The sequence below is a fragment of the Thalassophryne amazonica genome, chromosome 7 (genome assembly GCF_902500255.1).
Source record: "Thalassophryne amazonica chromosome 7, fThaAma1.1, whole genome shotgun sequence".
Classification (NCBI taxonomy): domain Eukaryota; kingdom Metazoa; phylum Chordata; class Actinopteri; order Batrachoidiformes; family Batrachoididae; genus Thalassophryne; species Thalassophryne amazonica.
Window position 1 is genome coordinate 90,436,723 of NC_047109.1, and position 21,132 is coordinate 90,457,854.

Here is a 21,132-nt window from a genome sequence, read left to right on the forward strand (position 1 = left end):
TTACTTACTACAGTGTGTCAGATATGAGGGTTTAAAATAAATTAATTAATTGCCTTTTCAACTTCTCAGAACTGAGTCAGATTTTGATGAAACTTACTGATAATGATCACTCTGTGGTGGGGATCAGAATCTATATTCAAGAAGGGGTTGACCCGACCCCCTCTGTTGGCAGTTGAGGGGCAGAGGTGTAATGAGTCACACGGGGGGGCTTCAAAAGACATCTCTGAAATTTACTGATGTAAGATGTGACTGTTCTCCCCTTAAAATTAAGAGTAGATCCTAGTTAAGTAAGTAAGTCCCTTTGGCTGCTCCCTTGTTTGCACTTGGGGTCGCCACAGCAAATCAAAGGTGGATCTGCATGTTGAATTGGCACAGGTTTTATGCCGGATGCCCTTCCTGACGCAACTCCACATTACATGGAGAAATGTGGCAGGGGTGGGATTTGAACCTGGAACCTTCTGAACCGAAACCAAGTAACCACTTGGCCACCACCCCTGCCCATTAAAAGTAGATTCTAGTAAAGATAAAAAAAATATTCAAGAAGCATCTTAGCCCTTAAAGCAGTTCCTGGTGTGAAAAACATTAGGAGCATGGGGAGGACTTTTGAAGGTCTCAAAAGTTTCTTATGCAGAAGAGAAAAGCAGTAAACTGTGCTAAGTGCCTGCTCCCAGACTTGACTGTGTAACACACAGCAAATGGATCAACCATGCCTCCTCACGAAGATAAAGGTTTTTGTTTCTTTTCTCAGTCTTGCTCTGAGAAGTTTCTTTCATCACGTCTAAATTAGGACACCTTGGTAGATGTTTTTAGACTAAGTGCATAGCTCCCTGACAGCATTCTGAGTATGTTTGTGAATATGGGCATGGGTCAATTGTTGCAGAAAAGGAATAAAAAGAAACATTTCAAATAAAAATACTCATTATGCCTTCTGGTTCTTTTAAATAGACTCCAGGCCATTTTATTTTTGTTAACACTTGTGTTTTGAGACTTTTGGAGACAAAGTTGAGTGCCCTATTAATATGAATCTGTTTGTGATGCAGGCAGAGAAGGAGCGCTGGTCACTGGCACTTGTTCAGTTTAAAAAGCAACAGGAAACCTTGTGTGGGGATGTCCTCCTCACTTCAGCATTTGTCTCTTACATGGGTTACTTTACCAGCCATTATCGTACAGAGCTCCTATACAACATGTGGATCCCTTTCCTTCGGTCGCAAAAGGTTGTCATGTCTTTTATATCACTCATTGTTGAATTACAACACCCACTGCATATCCAAGTAGTGTGGTATCATTACTTTGTTTCTGTTCCAGGTCTCCATAGCCCTGACAGACGGTCTGGATCCAGTCCTCATGCTTACAGATGATGTCACTGTTGCTGCCTGGCATAATCAGGGTCTGCCAAATGATAGGATGTCCATCGAGAACGCTGCCATCCTGACCACCAGTGAGCGTTGGCCACTCATCATCGACCCACAGCAGCAGGGGGTCAAATGGATCCGAAACCACTTTGGGTCACAGCTGAGGGTGGTGCAGCTGGGACAGAAAGGGTGAGAAGTAATTATTGTCCATTTGCTCTCACAGTCACTTCTTTGAAAATATCAGATTAGAGATGATTGAAATGTGCAGGTTTAACCGTGTTTACTTTATTGATCAGGTTTCTGGATGTGATTGAACGAGCACTACTCTGTGGTGAAACAGTGCTGATAGAGAGTGTGACGGAAACACTAGACCCAGTTCTGGAGCCTCTGCTCGCTAGAAACACTGTGAAAAAAGGAAGGTTAGTATTCAAACAGCAGGATTTACAGATTTTAGGATTGGGGTGGGGGAGGGGGTGTTTGGTTTACTTTTTAAGGTGTCCTGCCAGCATACAAATATCACCAACATATCTATTTATTGATGTAGTGATTGCAACAAAATGATTGCAGTATTATAGCAGTTTATCTCAAAATATCAAACCATGTACATATTTACATCAAAATTTAAAAATAATATTAATTATATATAATGCATAATATTGATATCTAATAGTAATCAAAGCAACAGATAACACTGTGTGTGTTAGTCTACAAATATGTACTGGTAAACATATATTTACATTGTATGCCTTGCTGCATGTGTGTCTCTCGCTCTCTATCTACAGTGAGGAAAGTAAGTATTTGAACACCCTCCGATTTTGCAAGTTCTCCCACTTAGAAATCATGGAGGGGTCTGAAATTTTCATCTTATGTGCATGTCCACTTTGAGAGACATAATCTAAAAAAAAAATCCGGAAATGACAATGTATGATTTTTTTAATCATTTATTTGTATGTTGCTGCTGCAAATAAGTATTTCAACACCTGTGAAAATTAATGTTAATATTTGGTACAGTAGCCTTTGTTTGCAATTACAGAGGTCAAACATTTCCTGTAGTTTTTCACCAGGTTTTCACACACTGCAGCAGGGATTTTGTTCCACTCCTCCATACAGATCTTCTCTAGATCTTTCAGGTTTGGAGTTTCAGCTCCCTCCAAAGATTTTCTATTGAGTTCAGGTCTGGAGACTGGCCAGGCCACTCCAGGACCTTGAAATGCTTCTTACGGAGCCCCTCCTTAGTTGCCCTGGCTGTGTGTTTGGGGTCATTGTCATGCTGGAAGACCCAGCCATGACCCATTTTCAATGCTCTTACTGAGGGAAGGAGGTTGTTTGCCAAAACAACCTCCTACATGACCCCATCCATCCTCCCTTCAATACGGTGCAGTTGTCCTGTCCCCTTTGCAGAAGAGCACCCCCAGAGTATGATGTTTCCACCCCCATGCTTCACAGTTGGGATGGTTTTCTTGGGATCGTTCTCATCCTCTAAACATGGTAAGTGGAGTTGATTCCAAAAAGCTCTATTCTGGTCTCATCTGACCACATGACCTTCTCCCATGCCTCCTCTGGATCCAGACTTCAAACGGGCCTGGACATGTGCTGGCTTGAGCAGGGGGACCTTGCTGCCCTGCAGGATTTTAAACCATGACAGCATCATGTGTTACTAATGTAATCTTTGTGACTGTGGTCCCAGATCTCTTCAGGTCATTGACCAGGTCCTCCTGTGTAGTTCTGAGCTTTCTCAGAATCATCCTTACCCCACAAAGTGAGATCTTGCATGGAATCCCAGACCGTGGGAGATTGACAGTCATCTTGTGTTTCTTCCACTTTCTAATAAATAATCATAACAGTTGTTGTCTTCTACCAAGCCACTTGATTAAGTTCCACCCAAGATTCTTTAAAAAATTGGCAAAAATGTCAAGCGCAGTATCTCACAATGGCAGTATGGTGGCTTAGTGGTTAGCACTGTTGCCTCACACCAAGAAGGTTGTGAGATCACTTCTCACGACATCCAAAGGCATGCAGGTTGGGTGATTTGATAACTTTAAATTGACCATAGGTCTGTGTGTGAGTGTGCTTGTCTGTCTGTATGTGGCCCTGCGACAGACAGGTGTCCTGTCCAAAGTGTACCCTGCCTCACTCCCTATGACTGCTGGTATAAACTCCAGCTCCCCCGTGACCCTTGGAGTAAGCAGGTATAGAGAATAAATATCTCACAATAATTTCTGGGGGTAATTCTTGGATCCGTACCTTGATCTGGATCAGCATCAAAATGCAATTACCTGTTGCCCTCCTCACGACTTGCTTTAGCACAAAATTTCATTAAATATCCTACAATTCTTTTGAGATATTCTGTTGACAGACAGAGAGACAAACAACAATGGAAAGATAGCTTCTTTAATAGAGGTAATTAGTAAGACCTCCATACTGTCAAACATCAGGGCACATCAGTGGAGGTGGAGCAAGAGCTAGAGGAAGAAGAAAAAGTAGCGACAGTATGGAACCAATATCCTTCAATGCAGATTGGTATTAAAAGCTGTGTTTATCATCAGGCTGTTATTCAGCAAAAACATTTTGAATCAATGTGTGGTTTTTATATCTCTGTTGATACACAAGTCGATGTGCCGCAAGTTGTCCAAATGTATCTGCGGTGTGAGACAATGGGAGCAGATTTGCCAGATGGCTGAATTTCACTGAACATTGAAATGGCAGTAAGACCTGACTGAATGCTTTATTATTGCCCTCTCCTCAGGTTATAAATGAATTTGCACCGAGTGTTCTGAATCCCCGAGGCCAACATATTGATTTGCCCCTCAAGGCCCATGATAGATGTTTATTTGTGTGTTCATATTCTGTAGGCGCAATGAATATTGAACAGCTGAGCCTCAGTGTAAACGCTGAATTGAGGGCAGTCATGGTTATGTATAAGGTATCCTGTCTCCTACAGCAGCTGTAACACTAAATTCAGTGCTCTTCCATCATTATGGTAAACACAATTCAGGTAGAATAATTTCTAAAAGTCATAATTGTGCATTAATTTATGTGAAGCAGAATAATATATGTTGTGAGTTTTTTCAGGTTGTGTGCTCAAGTTCAAATCTTTTATACAATATGATACATGTCATAAAGCCAAGAGAGCCAAAGTGACACTGACTTGATCCACGCTAGGTTTACCAAATCTCCATACAGGCCTGGAGATCTGAAGCAGTTAGTCAATTAACCGATTATTTGATTGATAAAGAATAATCAGTCTGAATAATTGATTAATCTTTTACACCATTTACCAAAGAAACCAAAAAGCCAAATGAAAAAGTTTTTAAGCTTCTCAAGCTTGATAATTTGCTGTTTTTTTGTTTGTTTGTTCGTTTGTTTTTTAGTTTCTGCTGCCGCCATATGGGATGTATAGAAATTAACTCCATCCATGCATGCATCCATGGATTTAGCCATGCTATTACGTACTTAACCTTTATTTAACCAGAAAATATCCCATTGAGATTAAAAAACTCTTTTTCAAGGGAGTTCTGGCCAAAATGGCAGCAGCAAACACAAAATACAGTTACATATTTATACAGTAAAAACACAGAAGTTATAAACACATTATGAGAAACAAGTGCATATAGTACCATTGGCCTCAGTAACTCTTAGTTTGGATTTAAAAGTGCTCAAAGAAATTAATTCAGTTAGTTTCCAGTCTTTCTGTAGCATGTTCCACGCATAAGGTGCAGAATAGACAAAGGCTCTTTTGCCCAATTCCGTCCGAGCAAAGGGGACAGAAAGCAACAAATACTCTTTCGAACGAACAGAATAGGATTCAACATTTCTCACAGTAATTAATGAGCAAATGTATGAAGGCAGCAATCCCAAAATTGCCTTATGAATGAAAGTGTAGAGATGACTAGCCCTTCGAGTGGCCAGAGCAGACCATCGTATTCGAGTGTATAATTCACAGTGGTGAGTAGACATTTTACAGTTCATAATTACTCAACACCAAGCCATCGAAGATCCAACATATAAGTTCGTACAACCCTCTTGTGTGAATTCGGAAGGCATAGACCTTGGCCAACTTCTCATTCATCAAATCTGGGTCATTGATTTAAAAATAGGCATTTACTGTGTTGTCATGATGTGTTTCGTATGATATGATAGGAAAAGTTAAGGACTCCATTTTATGCATATTGTACAACTTTGCATATGCATGCACAACATAATCTGCTTTTCATATTTAAGATTCAGGAACTTGTGTCTGCATTTTGGCTACAGTTAGAAGAACCAGAATAAGAAGTAAAAGATGACTTGCCATTTTTTATTTTTGCTTGAACAATTCGCCATCTTGGTGTCGGTGCCATCATCAGTGCCTTCAGTCAGTTGTTAAACATGTAGCAACACTGAGCAAAAACTTATGAATGGATATTGATAAAATTTTATTAGCATATAGATACATTCTTAGGATACAAGGCTTGATGCTAAATGGAAGTGAAAGTGGGTATTTTGGTAGTGGGGAATGTGTATCCTTGGTACAGGTCTTCACTCTCTGAGTGGCTTTTTGAATAAACTTTTAATTGGGGTATAAAAAAGACTTCTGCCATTTTAAACTGGAAAACTTTTGTTAATTGGTTTTATCTAGATTTAAACATGACACATTTTTATATATACAAATTTTGAACCTGACCCAGAAAAAGAAGGGTGTGGCTCTCCATCTTTTGCATTCTGAGAAATGAAAATTTCTGGAGAATATGTGAAGTTCTGATTCACTTGGGGCAATATTGAGACATATTGGAGAACCACTTCCTACTTTTCATAGGTGGAAAACTCCAGCTTCAGAAAGTAATAGCCCGACCATATATTGCTATTATGCTTTTTACCCTTTTAAATTCATTTTATTAGGAAACGGAGTGGGCCGCGGCCTCTACTTTATCTAAATTCTGGGTCTTTTAGTGAAGCTTAGGGCTAGTGGCCGGCAATCACGTTAGAATTTCTTGTTTTTCTTGTTGCTTAATGCTGATAAATTATACTGTATTTGTTGTCTTTCCGATGCCTGATTCTGTTTTTTTCCTCTCTGTTTGAGGTGCAGCTCCATCCAGAGATGGGTATAGTGTCTACTTCTGCAACCCTCCCGTCCTGTGCACCGGCAAAATTTCCATATATTCCTTTTGTAATTTGTTTTGTAAATTGTGTCGGTAGCATGGCAAAAGCAGAGGGTCGCTGCTTTGAGTCTGGTCTGTTTCAGGTTTATTCCTCAAATCAGATGGAGTTTTCCTTACCACTGTTGCCTGTGTGCTTGCTCTGGGGGTTGGTAAGGTTCGACCTTACGTGTGTGAAGCACCTTGAGGCAACTTTGTTGTGATTTGGCATTATATAAATGAAAATAAATTGAAATTGCTTGTACCTGTGCACCTAAAACAGGTGATCTCAATAATTAGGTCATCCACCTGCCTGAAGAGTTGAAATAATTACAATCAGCTGGTTTATTATTCAAAGATGGAACAAATGTGATTGGACTTTTACTTTCTGAAGCTACAGTTTTCCACCTCTGCTACTTTTTTTGGATCAGGCTCAAAACATGTCAAACACACACATACACACACACACACACACACACACACACATATATAAAGTTAATTATGGAGTTCCACAAGGTTCTGTGCTAGGACCAATTTTATTCACTTTATACATGCTTCCCTTAGGCAGTATTATTAGACGGTATTGCTTAAATTTTCATTGTTACGCAGATGATACCCAGCTTTATCTATCCATGAAGCCAGAGGACACACACCAATTAGCTAAACTGCAGGATTGTCTTACAGACATAAAGACATGGATGACCTCTAATTTCCTGCTTTTAAACTCAGATAAAACTGAAGTTATTGTACTTGGCCCCACAAATCTTAGAAACATGGTGTCTAACCAGATCCTTACTCTGGATGGCATTACCCTGACCTCTAGTAATACTGTGAGAAATCTTGGAGTCATTTTTGATCAGGATATGTCATTCAAAGTGCATATTAAACAAATATGTAGGACTGCTTTTTTGCATTTACGCAATATCTCTAAAATCAGAAAGGTCTTGTCTCAGAGTGATGCTGAAAAACTAATTCATGCATTTATTTCCTCTAGGCTGGACTATTGTAATTCATTATTATCAGGTTGTCCTAAAAGTTCCCTAAAAAGCCTTCAGTTAATTCAAAATGCTGCAGCTAGAGTACTGACGGGGACTAGAAGGAGAGAGCATATCTCACCCATATTGGCCTCTCTTCATTGGCTTCCTGTTAATTCTAGAATAGAATTTAAAATTCTTCTTCTTACTTATAAGGTTTTGAATAATCAGGTCCCATCTTATCTTAGGGACCTCGTAGTACCATATTACCCCAATAGAGCGCTTCGCTCTCAGACTGCAGGCTTACTTGTAGTTCCTAGGGTTTGTAAGAGTAGAATGGGAGGCAGAGCCTTCAGCTTTCAGGCTCCTCTCCTGTGGAACCAGCTCCCAATTCAGATCAGGGAGACAGACACCCTCTCTACTTTTAAGATTAGGCTTAAAACTTTCCTTTTTGCTAAAGCTTATAGTTAGGGCTGGATCAGGTGACCCTGAACCATCCCTTAGTTATGCTGCTATAGACGTAGACTGCTGGGGGGTTCCCATGATGCACTGTTTCTTTTTCTTTTTGCTCTGTATGCACCACTCTGCATTTAATCATTAGTGATCGATCTCTGCTCCCCTCCACAGCATGTCTTTTTCCTGGTTCTCTCCCTCAGCCCCAACCAGTCCCAGCAGAAGACTGCCCCTCCCTGAGCCTGGTTCTGCTGGAGGTTTCTTCCTGTTAAAAGGGAGTTTTTCCTTCCCACTGTAGCCAAGTGCTTGCTCACAGGGGGTCGTTTTGACCGTTGGGGTTTTACATAATTATTGTATGGCCTTGCCTTACAATATAAAGCGCCTTGGGGCAACTGTTTGTTGTGATTTGGCGCTATATAAAAAAATTGATTGATTGATTGATTGATATATATATATATATATATATATATATATATATATATAAATAAAATTACATAATTCTAATTCAGAATTAATTAGAATCACACTTTCTTACATAGGTTTTGTGAGGTTGTGGTGTGCAGTAGTTTTTTTTTGCTTTTACTGTTCTTTACAGCCCAGAGGTTTATTAATTTAATCATGAACATAATCAATAGCTTGTTCAGCAGTGTAAATCCTTACTTGTAGGCCAACAGTTACAGTATGTTTTTCGATTCTCAAGCTTGAATTCATAGTCATAGCGAGTCCCTTCTGCTTCTTCCTTGTTTTCACTCGGGGTCACCACAGCACATCCTTCCTGACGCAACTCCATATTATATGGAGAATGGGCAGGGGTGGGTTTGAACTGGGAACCTTCCATGCTGGAAACAAGCGCACTTAACTGCTTTCACCTAGTCATAATTACCTTCATTCTGTTGCTAATTACTCTTAACAGGCAAAGTACAGCAAATTTCATTCACTGAATACTCACACTTACTCAGCTTCAACCTCTTGCTCCAATTAAGGGTCACGAGGGGCCGGAGCCTATCCCAGCAGTCATAGAGCGTGAGGCGAGGTACACCCCGGAGAGGACACCAGTTTGTCACAGGGCCACATATAAACAAACAAAAACATTCACACCAACACGCACACACACCTACGGACAATGTAAAGTTTCCAGTCCACCTAACCTGCATGTCTTTGGATGTGGGAGCAAGCCAGAGCACCAGGAGGGAACCCATGCAAACACGGGGAGAACATGTAAACTCCGCACAGAAAGGCCACAGCTGGGAATCAGTCCCATAACCCATGAGGCAACAGTGCTAACCGCTAAGCCAATGTGCTGCCATACACTGAATACGAGTAGGAGAATAAATAGAAAATTAAAAATGCCACCTATTGACTTTCTGGTTTGGCTTTCCTCAGAATTGTTTACATCTTTCTTGTCACAATCTGTGTATGTTTATGCATATTGACTTTGTTCGTGCATGTTCATTGAGCTTCTTCTGAAGTCCCGTCTGTCCAGACATAACAATTCATCATCGTAAATCTGATTATAAGTTTATCCCTTGTAGATGACCCGCACACTTGTTTCTGTCGATGATTAATACAACCTGCTGGAACAGTCATGATGGATCTGGTCGGGCTCCACAGCTGAAGTTCATTAATAATTGGAATGTTGTAGAGTGTGAAGTAATGAATACTAATTATTACTTTCACGGCTGACGGAAGACTACAAGCCAATCCATCAGCAAGGACTTTAATTTGGTGGAGTAATGGTTCTATCAATAGTACATTAATTCTGGCTTGTGAAGATATAGAGTTGAACCAGACCCAGGCCACGAGGAACCTGTGCTGTAAAATTGAGGCCTTGCCTGACATCCAAGGGGTAATTAGAGAAAAAATTAGAGAAAAATGAAAAGCCGCCAGGTTCATCAAGCCAGAGCTAATTTAATTGAAATGCAGGAACAGATAAATATTGGCTGCTGTGGCGATAATCTTTCATATTTAATCAAGATTATTTGTCTGGCTAGTAAGTGACATTTGAAGTCAGAGTTGCTCTTTCTGTCAAAGCAACAGTGCATGAAGGCCTGTGATACATGAGCTTAGGTGAAGACAGACAAAAGTAACTTCCAACATCCAACGGGTTTATACTCCTATGTTTCTATAATGCCGCTGCAGCAATATAACAAAGCCATAGCCTTTAAAAGTACTATATTTGGCCTGGATATAAGATGTGCCTGAATATGACACACCCCCCTTTTCCCAAAGAAAACACTTTTATTCAAAAATAATGCCCATAAAAACCACTTTGATAGAGGTGAAAAAACAGGTGAGGTTGCACAAAGCAGTAGAACAATGAACAATACAAACTGGCTTAACGTGGTGGCTCAAATCATGTTTTTTTCCTCGTCATCAGTCAGTTCTTCACAGGTGAAACTTTCTGCACATGCTCATTACTTCTGTAATGATGTCAGAAAGATGGCAGGACTTTTCAGAGGGTTAAAGGTCCAGAAGGACCTCAGAGATTTCTGTGAAGAGAAAGGGATTAGGAAATTAGCTGAGGAGATTGTAAAACACTTAAAAACACATCTTTAACTGTTTCAGTGGTCAGAAACAAGTTGAAATAGTCACACTTACCTGAGTTTCATGATCAACTGGCTACCAAACATTGAGGAAACACTGCTTCATTTTTTTCCTGGTCTGACACAGAAGTAACATCTTCTAATGCTCTTATAAATTTCTCCTGATGCAGTTTGAGCAGCAAAAATAATATGGCTCTATCTTGAAATAAAATTGTGGGGAGACGGCACCTGTCAAAATAGCTAGTGCAGTTGACATAACAGACACAGGAACAGGAGTGCAAGGATTTCTGGTAGAACTGTAAATAATGGTGATTTAATGTGCTAGTTCTTGTAGTGATCTGTTGAAATTGTATTGAAAAATAATTGTGTTAAAATGCAGTTAGGTAGCATTCAGCACCACAGATGTAACTCATTTCTTAGATCATGATATTTGGCCTGTTTATTGAGGCACATGACTTTTAGTGGTGTTTGGCAGCACCTGTTGTTGCAGATGTATGACTTGTCAACATCTGGTCTGCGATTATAAGATGGGACTATATTCTCAATTTGTTTTAATACTGTCTTATATTTGCAATAATGCAGTAAATGAAAGTAGCTGAACATAATAAGCACATTTTCCTGTTACTCAGGTACATTCGTATTGGAAGCAAGGAGTGTGAATACAACAGTAATTTCCAGCTTATTCTCCACACCAAGTTGGCCAGTCCCCATTTCCCACCTGAACTCCAGGCTCAGACCACCCTCCTCAACTTTACAGTGACTCCCAAAGGCCTGGAGGAGCAGCTGCTAGAGCAGGTTGTGTCCCAAGAAAGACCTGACCTGGAAGCTCAGAAGGTAAAGCATTATCTCAGACACTTTTTTTGTTGTAAATTTAGAATCCAAATGTCAAATATACACAAAATCAATTTGATTATAGTTACAATACATGCCAGACCCAAAACTACAGGGGCTGCCAAGTGGATAATGCACTTATTTTAAGAGAAGGTTCCCGGTTCAAGACCATCTATTTGTAATGTATTGTGGAGCAGTATCAGGAAGGGCACTGGGTGTAAAACCTAGGCCAAATAAACAAGCAGCTCCATCTTGGATCTGCTATGGTGACCCTGAGTGGGGAAAAGGACAAGCCAAAGGAGCTTACTTTTACCTAGAAGATCTAAATCAAACCACGTACGTTCATTAGTCTGATTTGTTGTTTTCTGCTTTCAAAGATGGAGCTAACAGCACAGCAGAATCACCACAAGATTGAGCTCAAGAGATTGGAGGATGACCTGTTGAGTCGACTCTCTTCAGCGCATGGACATTTTCTGGGTGATATTTCTCTGGTGGAGCAACTTGAGACCACCAAGAATACAGCTGCTCACATTCAGTATAAGGTGAATTTATTAGACTGATATGGTCACAGATGTCTTATTGTTGACTGGAGAGGTTTCTTGTTTGTTTTGTTTTGAGGGTTTTCATGTTTTTGAATGCCACACAAGAAGCAGCACATCATTTTATTGCATTAGCTACAGATGATGTCCAGTTAAGAATATTTGTAATGAGATGGTTTTGGAGCATGACTGAGAGACCAATAGCTCATTTTCTCGAAATGGAACACACAGGTGGTGGAGGCCAGAGAGAATGAGAGAAAGATCAACGAGGCTCGAGAACTATACCGCCCAGCCGCTGAGAGGGCATCACTCCTATTCTTCATCATCAGTGACCTCAGCAAGATTAACCCCATGTACCACTATTCTCTCAAGGTAAATCTTTTACCCCTGAAGGACACACATCATTTTCTGCAGCACTGAAGAATTTTATTATTTCCTATTACTTTTAGATTATGTCAGTGCTACATGCCCATAATGACAATGGGAAAATACACATCATTAAGGTGGCTTTCCTGTTAAGCTTTGGTAAGGTAACAAAACAGTTTTACAAGTTTATTAAAGAAAAAATAAAGTGCGAAATTGCAATGTGTTGTTCTCTTTTTCTGAATTAACCCTCAAGCATGGGAAATGAGTGGGATCATTTATGACCCCAGGCATATATTTTTGTGCGCCATTTTTCTAATTTTAATCTGAAAATGTTCCCTACCATGAATCAGTCTATTTGTCCAGTATTTCTTCATAGAATTTTGCAAGGATCAGCCAATCTGTGAGGCAAGTATAATCCAAACTTGTGCTGGGTCACTTATGACCCCGAGAGGCTCTATGAGACTTTCAACATTATAGTTTCCGATGGTATTGTAATTTACCAACTCGAATCATTATATTTTTTGCTGTTTCATAAGGAAGCATGACCAACAGAATAGCAAGATTTACAGCTGCACACAAGCATTGAGACTGATTCTTGATGCCCCGAGAGAGGATGAAAAGGATGATGAACAAATATATTAGAGAGTGAAATAAATATGAAGAACCCTATAAACAATAATTCCAATATAAAGTCAGTGGGGTCATAAATAACGCCACTTGTCATATTTGTTGCTAAATTAGCTTGGTCACTTGAGGGTTAAAAAAGGGTAATTAAAAAAAAGAAACATTAACTGTTTACTGTTTGGTACTCTGGCAAAATAATTTTGAGCGTGAAATAAATATGAAGAACTCTATAGACAATTATTCCAATATAAAGTCAATGGGGTCATAAATAATGCCACTTGTCATATTAGTTGCTAAATTGGCTTGGTCACTTGAGAGTTAAAAAAGGGTAATAAAAAAATCAACTTTATCAAGCTCTGGCGAGGAAGAATCCTTCACCTTGCAGTCTGTGTCCAATAGCAGTAAATTTAGTTGTGGTTCAGTCAACAGCAGAATGCAAATTTGGTTTGGCCAAGTTTAAAAAATAAAATAAAATAAATCACAACCTTCACCAAATGTATTGTTATACAAAGGATCTTGTTTCCCCTCTAACTGCTATAGAATACTTTGCTTTTAATATATTGTGTGTGTGCTATTACTCAACAAGCTTACGATTTTGATTAATATTGATTTCCAAAATTATAGTTACTTATAGGTGTTGTGGAGAATTTCAGCACAACCCTATTTGCACAAACAAATATACAAATATAAATGTGTACTTTAATGCCAAAAGTCTGTGTTTAGCTGTTTCTCGTGTTTTGCTATTAATCCATTCCTTACCAAAGCACTGTCCTCCCTTTGGTTATGCTCCAGACCTTCAACTCGATGTTTAACAAAGCAATGGAATGCTCAGAAAGGGACGAGGATGTGACTACCAGAGTGCACAACCTCACTGAAGCCATCACCTATTCTGTATTCCTGCACACCAGCCAGGGCCTGTTTGAGAGAGACAAGTTAACCTTCTTGTCACACACCGCCTTCCAGGTGAGGGACTCAGGTCCGCCTCAGAGGTGGGGCCTTCTGTCATCCTCATCAATCAGCGTACTTTTCTGCCCTCACATTAACTTCAATTAAAAGCAGCCAGCAGGACCATACACTGCTATTGATTACCTCTCACACCTCGCACCATGGCTACAGCTCAGACAGTTGGTTCTGACAAAGGGGCTGGTTCTGATAGCATAATGTAATTATCTGTCACGGCGCCAACTGTTTTCATCTCTGAAGTTGTGGTGCTCTGAAAGCTGTCCTTCAAGTGCCTTTTTTCCACACTCAAAAATATAACCCCAAATCAGAAAAGGTTGGGACCGTGTGGAAAATGCAAATTAAACAAAACAAAAACCCTTTGACTTATATTTCATTGCAGACAGAATGAACCAAAGACATTTCATGTTTTGTTGGGTAAACTTCATTTTATTTGTTAATATACAGTACATCCGTATTTTTTTCTGATTTGGAGTTGCACTTTTTCAGCCACATGATCAGCCTTATGAACTTTTTTGCAATTGTGATTCATTTATTTATTTATTTATTACCCTTATGGAAATTATTAAGAAGAGATAAATACATTTTATATCATTTGAAATGCCTCTTTGTTTTTCCCTTTAGATTCTGCTGCAGCAGCAGTTGATTGAAGCAGAGGAATATGACTTGCTACTGCGCTTCTCTGTAGAGGCCAGCAAAGACAGTCCCGTGTCGTTCCTCTCTCCACAGGCCTGGGGGGCCGTCAAGGTACAGTGTTGAATAACACACACTCCTGATGCATGTATGTACTAACCAATGTACGTTTGTAAGTCAGTATGGGCCGGTACAAGAGTTTGATGTCGGGCATCTTGAGGCAAAATTATCAATGTAAACAGCTTAGAACAGCCTGTGATGGTCAGGGGAATCATTTTTGTTCATGTTTTATATATATACCAACTGCCAACCACCAGTAGAGGCAAGCTCTTGCTTGCCTCTACTGGTGGTTGGCTCTCACTGCGGTATTGTATCACTTCCTGTTCCGGAGCACAGCGGTGTTTTGCTGTATCTGTTAGCTGTTTAATCTGCGCAGTTAGATTGATCTAGTTACCTAGCCGGGAAAGCAGGCCGACTGGGTGACTGTGAGGAGGAAGCGTAGCCCTAAACAGAAGCCCCGTGTACACCGCCAACCCGTTCACATTTCTAACCGTTTTTCCCCACTCGGCGACACACCCGCCGAGGAACAAACTGTGGTTATTGGCGACTCTGTTTTGAGAAATGTGAAGTTAGCGACACCAGCAACCATAGTCAATTGTCTTCCGGGGGCCAGAGCAGGCGACATTGAAGGAAATTTGAAACTGCTGGCTAAGGCTAAGCGTAAATTTGATAAGATTATAATTCACGTCGGCAGTAATGACACCCGGTTACGCCAATCGGAGGTCACTAAAATTAACATTGAATCGGTGTGTAACTTTGCAAAAACAATGTCGGACTCTGTAGTTTTCTCTGGGCCCCTCCCCAATCGGACCGGGAGTAACATGTTTAGCCACATGTTCTCCTTGAATTGCTGGCTGTCTGAGTGGTGTCCAAAAAATGAGGTGGGCTTCATAGATAATTGGCAAAGCTTATGGGGAAAACCTGGGCTTGTTAGGAGAGACGGCATCCATCCCACTTTGGATGGAGCAGCTCTCATTTCTAGAAATCTGGCCAATTTTCTTAAATCCTCCAAACCGTGACTATCCAGGGTTGGGACCAGGAAGCAGAGTTGTAGTCTTACACACCTCTCTGCAGCTTCTCTCCCCCTGCCATCCCCTCATTACCCCATCCCCGTAGAGACGGTGCCTGCTCCCAGACTACCAATAACCAGCAAAAATCTATTTAAGCATAAAAATTCAAAAAGAAAAAATAATATAGCACCTTCAACTGCACCACAGACTAAAACAGTTAAATGTGGTCTATTAAACATTAGGTCTCTCTCTTCTAAGTCCCTGTTAGTAAATGATATAATAATTGATCAACATATTGATTTATTCTGCCTTACAGAAACCTGGTTACAGCAGGATGAATATGTTAGTTTAAATGAGTCAACACCCCCGAGTCACACTAACTGCCAGAATGCTCGTAGCACGGGCCGAGGCGGAGGATTAGCAGCAATCTTCCATTCCAGCTTATTAATTAATCAAAAACCCAGACAGAGCTTTAATTCATTTGAAAGCTTGACTCAGTCTTGTCCATCCAAATTGGAAGTCCCAAAAACCAGTTTTATTTGTTGTTATCTATCGTCCTCCTGGTTGTTACTGTGAGTTTCTCTGTGAACTTTTGTCTGACTTAGTGCTTAGCTCAGATAAGATAATTATAGTGGGCGATTTTAACATCCACACAGATGCTGAGAATGACAGCCTCAACACTGCATTTAATCTATTATTAGACTCAATTGGCTTTGCTCAAAATGTAAATGAGTCCACCCACCACTTTAATCATATCTTAGATCTTGTTCTGACTTATGGTATGGAAATTGAAGACTTAACAGTATTCCCTGAAAACTCCCTTCTGTCTGATCATTTCTTAATAACATTTACATTTACTCTGATGGACTACCCAGCAGTGTTTCATTACACTAGAAGTCTTTCAGAAAGCGCTGTAACTAGGTTTAAGGATATGTTTCCTTCTTTATGTTCCCTAATGCCATATACCAACACAGTGCAGAGTAGCTACCTAAACTCTGTAAGTGAGATAGAGTATCTCGTCAATAGTTTTACATCCTCATTGAAGACAACTTTGGATTCTGTAGCTCCTCTGAAAAAGAGAGCTTTAAATCAGAAGTGCCTGACTCCGTGGTATAACTCACAAACTCGCAGCTTAAAGCAGATAACCCGTAAGTTGGAGAGGAAATGGTGTCTCACTAATTTAGAAGATCTTCACTTAGCCTGGAAAAAGAGTCTGTTGCTCTATAAAAAAGCCCTCCGTAAAGCTAGGACATCTTACTACTCATCACTAATTGAAGAAAATAAGAACAACCCCAGGTTTCTTTTCAGCACTGTAGCCAGGCTGACAAAGAGTCAGAGCTCTATTGAGCCGAGTATGTTATGTGTCGGACGCAGCCCGGAGAACCGACCAGCGTTTGAAGGACCCAGTATAAAATAAGCAGAGCACGGTACAAAGGATAACAGAGTTTAATGAACATAACAGTGCTGTGAGAAAATATAAAAGTGCGCGGTCTGGCATGGTGGTTTTTGCGGTGCGCTCCCAGCAGCGCCAACGGTCCGGAGCCAGAACCAATTCGGACCCAAGGATCCCGCCGACACCCCCCAGGTGGCCGCGACAAACCGAGTCTGTGAAAGAAGGAATCATTATGTGAGTCCACACTCAACACACAGAGAGAAGTCTCAAAGGTGTACAAACAGCAAACACTTCCTGGCTTAATTGCAAATCAGCTTCCCACCCTGCAGGCATAGAACACCCTGTTCACAAAACTCCACTGCAGTGGAAGCTGATTTAAACGACCAACATACAGCTCAATATAATAAGGTGTGAGGGACACCACATTTACTGACTGTATAAATGTTAGTCACAAAATCTAAGGTACCTCAGGAAGTGTGCTGACGAGCGTGAGACCTCACCCTCTCCTCTTTCACAGACCATGCATCAAACCTGGACGTTCTCTGCATCCACTGATGATGAGATGGCTCCCGAGACGACGATCTCACCCGTCTGGTCACAAGGTCGAGTCTCTGGCAAATACACACTGTGTACTCCAGTCTTAAATGCCACCATGTTCCAATCCATTGTAGATGCACCACAGCTGTGAGTCCTGACGAGCCGCAGGTGATCAGCCTCAGGTGATCAGGGTGAGGTCCTGATAAACTCAGCTACACAGCCACTCAGTCCCAAATGCAAGCCACCTGGAAGGAAAAACAAAAGACAGGACAGAAAACAGAAACAAAAGGCAGCCAGGCCCCCCCAGCCACACAACAGAGTATTCCTTTAACTTTAACTAGTAATGACTTCATGACTTTCTTTGCTAATAAAATTTTAACTATTAGAGAAAAAATTACTCATAACCATCCCAAAGACGTATCGTTATCTTTGGCTGCTTTCAGTGATGCCGGTATTTGGTTAGACTCTTTCTCTCAGATTGTTCTGTCTGAGTTATTTTCATTAGTTACTTCATCCAAACCATCAACAAGTCTATTAGACCCCATTCCTACCAGGCTGCTCAAGGAAGCCCTACCATTATTTAATGCTTCGATCTTAAATATGATCAATCTATCTTTATTAGTTGGCTATGTACCACAGGCTTTTAAGGTGGCAGTAATTAAACCATTACTTAAAAAGCCATCACTTGACCCAGCTATCTTAGCTAATTATAGACCAATCTCCAACCTTCCTTTTCTCTCAAAAATTCTTGAAAGGGTAGTTGTAAAACAGCTAACTGATCATCTGCACAGGAATGGTCTATTTGAAGAGTTTCAGTCAGGTTTTAGAATTCATCATAGTACAGAAACAGCATTAGTGAAGGTTACAAATGATCTTCTTATGGCCTCAGACAGTGGACTCATCTCTGTGCTTGTTCTGTTAGACCTCAGTGCTGCTTTTGATACTGTTGACCATAAAATTTTATTACAGAGATTAGGTATTAAAGGCACTGCGCTGCGGTGGTTTGAATCATATTTATCTAATAGATTACAATTTGTTCATGTAAATGGGGAATCTTCTTCACAGACTAAGGTTAATTATGGAGTTCCACAAGGTTCTGTGCTAGGACCAATTTTATTCACTTTATACAGGCTTAAAACTTTCCTTTTTGCTAAAGCTTATAGTTAGGGCTGGATCAGGTGACCCTGAACCATCCCTTAGTTATGCTGCTATAGACTTAGACTGCTGGGGGGTTCCCATAATGCACTGAGTGTTTCTTTCTCTTTTTGCTCTGTATGCACCACTCTGCATTTAATCATTAGTGATTGATCTCTGCTCCCCTCCACAGCATGTCTTTTTCCTGGTTCTCTCCCTCAGCCCCAACCAGTCCCAGCAGAAGACTGCCCCTCCCTGAGCCTGGTTCTGCTGGAGGTTTCTTCCTGTTAAAAGGGAGTTTTTCCTTCCCACTGTCGCCAAGTGCTTGCTCACAGGGGGTCGTTTTGACCATTGGGGTTTTTACGTAATTATTGTATGGCCTTGCCTTACAATATAAAGCGCCTTGGGGCAACTGTTTGTTGTGATTTGGCGCCATATAAATAAAATTGATTGATTGAATTGATATATATATATATATATAAATTCATTAAAGGAGATTACCAGATCTACCAGCAGTCTAATTTCTATGCTTGAGAGTCATTTGTTTCCCTGATTCTTGTTGGTCATCCCCCTTGAGTCTGGTCTGCTTGAGTTTTTTTTCCTCAGAAATACCCGAGGGAGTTTTTCCTGATCACTACTGCTTACACGTATGTGCTTGTTCTGGGTAGTTTGAGGTTGGACCTTAGCCTTGTGAAGCGCCTTTGGGTGACTTATGCTGCGATTTGGTCCTGTATAAATGAACTGAATTGAATTATAAATCTCCACAAGATAGAAGACTCAAGCAACAGCAGTCCATCCATGGCACTTGAAAAAAAACAGCTTTCACTTCCTGGCAATATCACCATCATTTTGACTTTGAAGCATGTGGTTAGGTGAATTGAAAACTCTAAACTGACTTGTTTGTCTGTGTGTGGCCCTGTGATAGACTGACGGCCTGTCCAAGTTGAAAAAGAAAAATCTCTTGGCATCCGTCCATTTGCAGGAGACGATAGTGTAGCGTCCATTTTATTTTTTTGCTTTTTTCTTTGTTTGTTTTTTTTTACACTTTTTCAATTCAATTTGAATTTATTTTATTTATATAGCTCCAAATCACAACAAAGCTGCCACAAGTAAGGTCTGACTTTACCAACCCCTAGAGCAAGCACACATGTGACAGTGGTAAGAGAAAAACTCCTTCCGATGATTCGAGGAAGAAACCTCAAGCAGACCAGACTCAAAGGGGTGACCCTCTGCTTTGGCCATGCTACTGACACAGTTGACAATACAAAAATACAGGAAATTTTTGTGTTTTGTTTCTATCTGCACCTGTGCGAATGACTTATCAGTCCAGTGCACGAGTGACAATCTCTGCTGCATTTGTTGCACGTGTACTGTGATGCCTGCTGAGGCTGCCGCTGTCACTCCTTCCTCCGAGCTTGTTGCTCAGCAAAACCTTGGTTCCTCTCCTGCTCAGCCCTCTGTGCACCTGTTCTGACAGCAAGGCACCAGGCTGCACGGTCCTCTGCATACTGCTCCCACATGTTGACATTGATGCTTCACATTTTCATGCCCTTCTTGCAGACATCCTTGAAGCACAGATGTGGTTCAACAGCCAAATGAGTGCCCTCTGCCAGCTCACCATACAGTAGATCTTTAGGTATGATGTGGCCAAGCCAGCGAAGGCGCCTTTCGCCAAGAATGGTGAACATACTGCTCATGTTGTTATGTTCCAAGACCTCTGTGTTGGGCACCTTGTCCTGCCATCTGATGTGCAGAATTCATCTAAAGCACATCAGATGGTAGCTGTTGAGCTTTTTCACATGTCTGCCATAGGCAGTCCATGCCTCGCTACCATAGAGGAGTGTGTTGATCACGCAGGTCTGGTAGACGCACAGTTTTGTCTTCTCAGTGAGGCTGGAGTTGTTCCAGACTCTGTAGCTTAGTCTTGCCATAACTGCTGCTGCCTTCGCAATCCTGCTGTTCATCTCTGCATCAATAGAGAGTGAGTTAGAGATGGTTGACTTAAGGTATGTGAAGTGCTCCACAACTTCCAGACTGTACCTGTCAATGTCAGTGTTAGGGGGAGCAACTGTGCTTTGCGCCATGATGTTTGTCTTCTTCAGACTGATGGTTAGTCCAAACGCCTTGCAGCTGTGAGAGAGGCGATTAACAAGCTGCTGCAGACCGTTGGAGTGTTCGGAGCATTTAGAGTGTGATGTCAAGGCTGCATTGTCGGCAAAGAGCATCTCACGGATGAGTACCTCCACAAACTTAGCACGAAGTCAGGCTATGTTGAAGAGCTTGCTGTAGGCCCTGGTGTGAATGTAAACTCCCTCGCTGCAATCCTTCAAGGTGTACTGGAGGAGCATGGAGAAGAAGATTCTGAAGAGCGTTGGCGCAAGGACACAGCCCTGTTTCACCCCACTGCTAACTGGGAAGGCCTCTGATGTTGCACCATTGAAGCAAATTCTACTGTGCATGTTCTCATAGAATGGAGAGACCACTGCAAGGAGTTTTGGGGGACAGCCAATCTTCTGCAGGAGCCTGAAGAGTCCGCTTCAATTGACCAACTCGAAAGCCTTGGTCAGGTCGATGAAGGCGATGTAGAGTGGCATTTGCTGCTCTTGACA

At 41.1% G+C, this 21,132-nt stretch overlaps 1 protein-coding gene across 1 annotated transcript in view; it reads left to right on the forward strand.

Annotated features, from left to right (window-relative positions):
* LOC117514523 (dynein heavy chain 11, axonemal) overlaps positions 1 to 21,132 on the forward strand; it is a 174,447-nt gene that overhangs the window by 139,738 nt on the left and 13,577 nt on the right. Inside the window, exons 63-70 of the mRNA XM_034175026.1 lie at positions 1,041 to 1,214; positions 1,306 to 1,541; positions 1,649 to 1,771; positions 11,066 to 11,270; positions 11,645 to 11,809; positions 12,038 to 12,178; positions 13,589 to 13,759; positions 14,381 to 14,503. Of these exons, the coding sequence (XP_034030917.1) occupies positions 1,041 to 1,214; positions 1,306 to 1,541; positions 1,649 to 1,771; positions 11,066 to 11,270; positions 11,645 to 11,809; positions 12,038 to 12,178; positions 13,589 to 13,759; positions 14,381 to 14,503 (1,338 nt within the window). The remainder of the gene's footprint in view (positions 1 to 1,040; positions 1,215 to 1,305; positions 1,542 to 1,648; positions 1,772 to 11,065; positions 11,271 to 11,644; positions 11,810 to 12,037; positions 12,179 to 13,588; positions 13,760 to 14,380; positions 14,504 to 21,132) is intronic.